Below are 8,683 nucleotides of genomic sequence, written 5' to 3' on the forward strand. Positions count from 1 at the left end.
GGTTGGATCTCTGTGTTGTTTCATTTAAACTGTTCTCATCCATAAAAAGCTGAGAAACTATTGTCCTACACCAATGTCACAAAGACAAATTGTCCTACATTTACTTTATTGCACTTGGCTATAATGTGATTCTGATTCTCCTGGTGTGCTACTGGCAGTGAATCTGCCACATCAACATGCAATCTGTCCCCGGGAAGTCAATCCCTTCTTAATGACCAGCCTTTGGCAGCCTGAGCTCTCATTACTTTCATTCACAGCGCTCTAAGAGAGACATCACTTTTTAGATGTCAGTTTAATACAAATGCCCGGTCCAGTTTCTCATTAGGTATTAACATTTCAGATATACTGTCATTAAAAGGTGATTATATTCCATTATAATGGAGGTAACATCCAGGGCTGATCTCTGAGGTTGCAGCTTTAATAGGTATGGTGACCAATCAACTCTTCTGCTCATTGATTTCCTGGTTAGTCTCCACATCCTGAGTGGACATACAATACCCACAATCAATGTTTTTCCATGAGAAGTGGCCTTCTTTCACCACATTTCTCAAAATATGCAAACACGTTTTGCAGTTTATTATCTCTGCCCGTGCGCTCACAAAGGTATTGTACTTGTTCTGTGCAGCTGGCCTCCTCAGCTTCATTTATTTTCAAGGCTGACTGTGATTCCAATGTCGAACACTAGGTGATTTTTAACAAGTGTCAGACCTGATTTAAAAACCGATGCCTTGCAAACCTGAACCTCTCAGATTTTTTGGCAGGTTTTCTGTCACATTTGGTGACTTCAGGAAGATGTGCAATGTGACGAAAAACCCAGCTGAGGTCAGTGTTTCTCCACTGGACGGCTCAGTGCGGACAGAGTGGCCACTGCCTAAAAATACTAGCTGCAAAAATGACTGTATTATTAATTAACACAAGTAGCGGCTACTCCTTTTGCAGGAGTTAGCGTGCTAACTCTAGCCTAGCAGTTCACCAGCTGCTTAAATCGGCTGCTGCCTGATGCACAAACTGCACAATATCCTGCGTGTGTGAGAGAGCTTTGAATGTAACAAAGGGAAGCGGGACAGGGGCCCGGGGTGCGCAGCGTCCCCTTTAAGGCCGTTTTGGAATAATTAATGACGTCGCGCTGTAAACACGACTGACGCTCAGCTGCGTGGCCGAAGCATCCTCCGACCAAGAGCCCAAGACCTCTGTGTTTATTTCACGACGGGACTACTGGGAGGCATTGAAACAGCTGGGGTTCACCTCGTCTCTCATATGCAGTCTCCAAAACCAAGACGACGGTGCTGCATCTGTCCTGCTAAGTGCCATGGCTAGAAAAACGGACATCCCCACCTCTTACTATGGTGAGTCGGGTTGTCTTTGTTGTAGGAGATTTTCTTCTGCCTTTGTACCGTGTAACGTTATGACAGCAGGATATAACAATATCTTCTTCGGCCCGAGTCTTTATTATTAACCCTTTGCTGTGCGTTCAGGGACGGTAGCTAGCTTGCACTATCAGCTGCTAACTATTGTAGGGCTATTTAAAGGTTGGCGTGAAATACGCAGTAACGGTGTGACAACATTTCAAACGGATGTTGGCTCAAATAAGTAGCAGGACGTGTTTTCGAGTTTCGTTGCAGGATATGCTTCGAAAAGAATCCGTGCGTCTGGCTTTGATTAACTGCAGTGCTGTGAGCTTTTGCCTTGCTTTGTTTACCAGGTGTAAAAGTGCCCACGGTAGGAGAATAGTCCCATCTCCACTTTCTGCTCCACTTATTATGTCGCCTTTGTTGTCAACGCCGATGTATTTATGCTCTATAACTGCTGTATACCATCATGACAACAGGACAGCTTTAGGGTTTTAGTGGGAGCTGCAGTTAGCCACCATTATCGATTAATCTGCACACAATTCTGTCGATTAATTGATCAATTTTTAGTTAGAGAGGAAAAAATGCCCGTCGTTTTTTTTCTGATGCTCCAGATGATGTCATCAAATTGCTTTGTTTTGTCCTACACCAATCCAAAGCCAAAAGATGATCATGTTTTATGACAAAAGACCAACTAAGTAGCTAATTAGAGGCAGGGTCGCTATAAAATCATTTTATCATAATACTTAATGATATTTTAGTTGGAACAGTCAGATGATAATTCCTTCTAAAGCTTTTTATAAAGCTGACAGTGCATTCGTGTGACAGTCACCTAATGCATTCGTCATTTGAAGTTAACTAGTCCCCTGCTCACTCTGTGTAATCCTTTTAATCTCGATTAATATTCCCTGCTGTGATTTACAGGGACTTAAGCAAGGTAGGTCACCAGTGTCCACTCCTGAGAACTGTTTGGCCTATTTGACAACATTTGGCGTATAAAATAAAATGTGCAGGAATAATTGAGGTGTAGTGTTTTTTCATTGTTTCCTAATTTAGCATTCCAGATAATGTGTCTTACAGTAAAGGTTAACAGCAAGTTGTCCTTCTTCTGTAACAAAGGATATTTCTTCTCTCCCACTTGCATGTTTTTGCCCCTGCAGGCATATAATGGAATATATAATCCATGTGCAGATCCACTGTCCATTAACCCGCTTGAGTAATCATGTTGTTCATCAAAACAATATAATCCTTTATCAACACCAGATGCTACACAGACAGTAGAGTATTTTTTATGAAACAAAGAGTTCCCTAGCTAATACTATTTTTTCTCTCTATTGAATGATTGACCTTTTTTCCCCTCTCACAGATTTACTCCTTTTTTCAGCTGGTACTATTGGGCTACTGAAAAGCAAAGCTACGGTGTCACTGAAATCCAGACAAAGCTATCTGCCACAGTGATAGGCCAAATCTTTGGCCCTTTTATGGGAGAAATGTGAGAAAGAATCAAAGGTATACCAAAAGATATGTTTCAGTTATTCGGTTCAACCGCTGGGATGATGCAGAACTTAATTTGATAGATGATATGTCATTCTTATCAGTTTTCACACAGCCTTCTGCATTATTATCAAGTACACGTGCATTTTATCATGAATCGTTGATCAAATTGTACACAGTCGCAATGCCCACAAAATAACTCAAAGTAGCACAGGCATTGTCAGGTCTGCTCCTGCCAGCTTCTAATGGGGATAGCTGCTGTGTTTTCTTTTTTCTATTTTTGCCTCCCTATATTCTGCCCCTGTTTGTCCCCCAGACCTCATGACTCCAGCACTCTGCCAGTCAAGACTACAGCCTGTCAGCAGTAGTTGATTCTCAGTGCTCTCCACAGACATACAGCTCACCACTGGGAATGTCAGACTCCAGTCAGGTCCTGTTCACAATTTTAAGCTGGTACTTTGCAGCGCATCATAAACCTGACATGTGTAAAATGCCACGAGTAACAGGCTAACTGAAGCAAACACGTGTATAACTTGTAATGTATACATTATTAATGTACAGAATACGGTTGGCGTTTAGTGTACCTGCACTTATATTCTATTGCATTGATGGATTAGAAGGCAGCAATTAATTAGGGGATATAATTTAGCCTTAATAGCATGGAGTTATTGTGCCTCCCAGTGTTCAGGTCAGCTACTTTATGTTGTTGACTCCCCGGTGCTTTTATTCAAACGGCTAGCTTGGCAAAGGAGCAATGTAAAGGTTTTTGGGTTGTTTAAATTTAATACCAGAATACTGTACATCATGATAGTGTTGAATTACACTGGAAAGTAAAGTTTCACACACTAAAACATCTGTTTTGTGGATCACAGCACATAGTGAGTAACCCTAAAAGTTCAAAAAGACTGATAAGGCTGAAGACCTTCATGATGACTCAATGATGAGCACTTCAGTTTATTTTACTAATGTCACACTGTTACCTACCCTAATATAAAGTTAAGCTGATTAATGATTGTATTTGTAAGAAAAAGAGCAACATAATGCATAGAGCCATAATATCCTTCACATTCAACTGTCCTATATTTGCTTAATAGTCAGATTCAAGTGTTCTCTTGAGGCCAGTTTATTATATAACATTTCTAACTATGTAGCAAGTGTTCACTGTACTGCTGAAATGTTCAGTCAGTCAGAAAAATAGGAGAGTAGCTCATAATCATTCTGTGACAGCTTTGTAAGTAACAGTATAGATATGAGTTCCATTCACCACAGAAAGTGTTGAGTCGGGCACACTGTTAATTAACAAATTTCTCGCATGGGCAGCTTCCCTAAACGCTGCATTTTTATACTGAGTCAATGCAGACTCTTGACAGGAAGCTGAGGGCAACGGTTTATAATCGAAACATTCACAGTATCTTCGTGTGAAATTGCAGTTGGAGAAGGTTGCGCCTGAATGGCCCATTTTGCACCCTAGACTAAGTGCTATTAAAGGCTTTTTAAGTGACACTATTCACTCCAAATACCTGTTTCAAATGAAGACTAATGCTCACCCTGCAGAGGATTTTGTTAGTATTTATGGCATTTCTTCTCATTATTTTTTAACAAGAGCATGTGCTTTTGTGTGCATTTTCTTAAGCAATAGCCATGCCAGTGGCTGAAATTTGAACTATATTATTCACACTTATGATAGGGTGTGTCAGTAAATATTTTCTGAGATTCACTTTTGCATAATACTGGATGGCCGTTCATTTGAGTCTGTGAAAAAGACATTTAGCAGAGAGGTTTTCGTGGGCAAAACAAGCAAAATTGAAATCTCCACTTAGCAGAACAAATATAGTCAGTGTTTATTTAGGACTAAAAGGATAAGTGACACTGAAAGTGACTTATGAAACACAACCCAAAGACGCATCCCAGGCACATAGTCTTGAGTTGTTTTAAGTCTTGGGTGATCAGTGGAAGTAGAGAAGACTTGTGTGCCCGACAGCATGGCTACCTGTACTCAAACAATCCATGCATTTTCTGCCATTGATCCAGATTTGGATCACAGGGCAGCAGTCGCTCAGACCTCCCTATCCCGGGCCATCTCCTCTGGCTCATCGAGGCTTTCCAAGGTCAGCTGAGAGGGATAATCTCTGCAGTGTGGGCCTAGTAGCACGTGGTTAAAATGTCTTACCTAGGAGGTGTCCACAAGGCATCCTAGTCAGTTTACCGAACCACCTCATATGGTTCCTGCAGGAGTGCAGCTGTGGCACGAATACATCTGACAGTAACTAGAGTTAGTACTTCACACTTTTCTGAATGAGCATCAGTGTATTAAAGTGGGAGATGCTGATTCTCATCACAGTTGCTTTAGTCTCAGCTGCAAACCACCTTAATTTATGCTGGCAGTCACTGCCTGATAAGGCAGAAGAATGACATCATCTGCAAAGAGAAATGATCCTGAGGCCGCCAATGCAGAAACCTTTTGCCAATAGGCTCCACCTAGAAATTCTATACATAAAAGTTAAGAACTGATTGTGACCTACACCTGCTTTCGCACCTTGGCTCGTGTGATTAGGTAGAGGATCATTAGGGGGTCCATTGTCCCTCTTGGGGGGGGGCACTCCCACAAGGCTTAAATCTCGGACTCTTCACCATTTGAACCTAGAACTGAAGAAGCTTCTTGGATGAGAGGTGAAACGTCTTCAAGCAACTTAAAGAAGTCCAGATGCTTTTCTTTCCAAGCTCCTTAGACCTCTTGCCCTTCCTGAGTTACCTGATTGTTTCCCAGAATTCCTTCTAGGATGACCGAAAATCTTGCTCCAAGGCCTCACCAAACTACTCCCACATCCCAGTTTTCTCTTCAGCTACTTCTATATGCAAATTCCACTTAGCTTGTCGGTAACCGTCAGCTGCCACAAGCCACCACAGCTCACTTGGACTCCATCTTCAGCTTGATGGCTCCCTTCACCTCTGCTGCCCACCATTTGGTTAAGGGGCCAACCACCTAGTGGCTGCTGCTCCTTACAGCAGTGTCGACAATGGACATGTGGACCATGGACCACTCTCTCTCAATGTCCCCAGCCTCCCTTGGAGAAGAGCTTTTGCAATTAGTATGCCTAAAAACAGAGAAGATGAGCAGAAAGTTATGCATTTGAGACAGTGAAGTCAGCAAATGTTTTTAAATGTTTGCATACAAGTGACTGAAGTTATTAAACTAATATCAATTAATTTGCTTTAATTACCTAATATATTAATGGACTAATTATTACAGTTCCACAAGCCAGGTGCTTGACATTTAACAACAGACTAAATTGACAGACCTGGATTTTATTTCTGCGAAGCATTTCGTCCCTTCGAGCTTCAGCAGTTTGCCAGCCTTTTATTTAAAAAAACATAGTAATAGAAAACAGTGCATATGATGACATTTTTTAATAGCAGTGTTACATCCTTCCTACTGTGCTGCTACTCCTAAAAGCGCAATTGCATCATGCTTCACATAAAACTTGTTAAACTTTAATGTGTAAAATGAGATGAGGCGCATAAACAGGAAAAAAAAAACTCATCTCAATTAGTCATTCAATGATTACAGAAATCTTAAAATCTAATTTTCCTAAGTCATGCAAACAAGCCTGCCTAAAGGGTGGGATTATATGATTATTAGGATTATATATGGTAACTTTTTCCACATATACTAATTATCAGAGCTGATCAGTTCTGTTTTCGTTGTCTTTAAAGGCTAAGGCTGCTTTCATACACCACTACAGAGGCACTGTGAAAGAACGAGTGGGTAGTTGCAGGAGTTTGGCCTTTTTTTCTGTATGTAGAGTATGACACCCTAAATATGTGTTTTCTCACCTTGATTACTGCATATTTGGATATTGAGATCTATCCTCTTAACTCTTAAGTCTTTATAAATCCTGACCTAAGCCAGTTGAGCATGTCACTAATCTACAGTAGCAGTTGCGAGTCTCATGTCACAGAAACCCAGGGCTGCCACTGACATGCCTGGAGCCTCCAGCAGAAGTAACCAAGGTCACAAAGATACAATACTGCTACTTTTCTGCTTGGAGCAGCAGGCCAAGCTGTCAGCATCTGACACTCAGATGCTGACACCCCTCTCGGGGGCTGAATCCCATCCCGTGTCCCACTATTCTCACTGCTTGAAAGGATGTCAGTTACCACTATGTGCCCAGTAAATGCTCTTCATTTACTAGTAGGAATTAACCCAGAGGACTAGCAAGTCAGATACTCCAAGTGCAGTTCTTGACCATCTGCTAAGATTTAAGAGGATCCCAAGGGACTCCAGTACATAAACCTAAACCAGAGCCTGAGATGTTGTTGTCTTGTTACAATGAGGAGAAAAGCACTTTAAAGGCTGTACTGTACTCCAAAGAGAGAAAGTACAAGAAAGGAAGAAATATGATTCTGTGCAGAAGAAAGGCAGAGAAAAAGGGTGAGATGATGCTACGTAGAGATTTGTCCATTTTTCTTTCCTCTTTTAAAAAACAAACAACACTAAGTCTTCTGATGTAACTGTTTGATTCTTTCAGAACAGATTATTGTGTTTTTTGCATGAAACTGTAGGAGACTTGCAAGTTAACGTTTGGCCTCGTGACCCTGTGTGATCCTACGTGTGCATTTCCTGATTCAACTATGAAACCTTGACAATAAACCTGTGCGTTACAGATAATCCTGGTATCTCCTTTTATAGTTAATCCACCCAAGTAGGTCTGTTGCTACTGTGTCATGCAGAAGAAACCTGAATATGTGTAGCTTTTAAATAAAGACTACAGGAAAACACAAAATCCCAAAGCCATATTACTGATGTTGCTTTCCTCTATGGATTGGCAAAAGCCAGTGCTTTGATCAAATATGAATGAATATACTGTACACAGCATTCAGACTTACAGACTATGCCTCCCCTGCCGAGCAACATCATTATGCTGAATTTTTAAAATTTCTGTTTTCTCTTTTTCTTTTTAACTACTGCTGGATCTAACACTCTAACCCAACGTAGCTCTGACAGAAGTGAAATCTCTCAGCACTTCACTCTCTCCGGCTCCTGGAAATGTGGATGAATACAGAGAGTGAAAACAACAAAAAAATAGTCCTTTCCAAATGGCTCCTTTGACCCAACCCATGCAGAGCACCTGCAGTGTTCGAGCTGTTTGCCTGACCACTGTATGAAAGAGGCCTGTGTTGGACAGTGGAGCCAGGGGACACTGGTGCCTGTGTCTGCCTGTGCTGATGTTGGATGTGTTTATGGCTACAAGCTGAGTAACCCTGGGAAGGGGAAGGGTGGAAACGGGTTAAGGGAAGTGAACAAGTTGTAGTCTGGAGGGTGTGTTATGCTGTACTCCGCAGTTAATATTTCCACCCATTTTATGTGTGGTAATCGATATATGATGTAGCGCAATAAATGTGCGTGTAATCTCTGAGCAAGTGACTCAAAGGAGGTAAGTCTGCAGGTTATTCTCCTAAATTTTGAAATGCACTGAAATGAACTGCTTCTCTGACTTTTCTCTGAAGTCCTATCACTCCAGGGCAGTTGTTAGATCTGGTTTGCTTCCAGCACTGTCACTTTGAAGTTGATTTTCTGTAGTCAGTGTTAGCACATCCTGCACTTCAGAATCTGACAGTAAATATGGGCCTTGAAGGTCCCATATCATACCCCTTTTAACACATTAACGCAAGTCTCACATATCTCCAAAATGTGTCTTTCAAGCACAGATCATTCTTTCTTCCATCTCTCTATATGCTTTTTTTTGGTTCGCTGTTCCATGGGCTGTTGCAGTATCTGTAGCTTTAAATAATAATGGATTGCATTTATATAGCACTTTTCGAGACCCTCAAAGCACTTT

General features: G+C 41.4%; 1 protein-coding gene across 4 annotated transcripts in view; it reads left to right on the forward strand.

Annotated features, from left to right (window-relative positions):
- Positions 1-1,006: 1,006 nt before the first annotated feature.
- The window catches only part of slc44a5b (solute carrier family 44 member 5b), a 50,180-nt gene continuing 42,503 nt past the window's right edge, over positions 1,007-8,683 (forward strand). For 2 of the 4 annotated variants that reach the window (XM_005747497.1, XM_005747496.1), the window contains exon 1: positions 1,007-1,346. In XM_005747497.1, coding sequence (XP_005747554.1) covers positions 1,310-1,346 — 37 coding nt within the window. In that variant the 5' untranslated portion in view covers positions 1,007-1,309. The remainder of the gene's footprint in view (positions 1,347-8,683) is intronic. The other 2 variants (XM_005747495.1, XM_005747498.1) reach the window with 2 other exon arrangements.

This window comes from Pundamilia nyererei, unplaced genomic scaffold (assembly GCF_000239375.1).
Source record: "Pundamilia nyererei isolate P.nyererei 1_Seehausen unplaced genomic scaffold, PunNye1.0 scaffold00199, whole genome shotgun sequence".
Lineage (NCBI taxonomy): Eukaryota > Metazoa > Chordata > Actinopteri > Cichliformes > Cichlidae > Pundamilia > Pundamilia nyererei.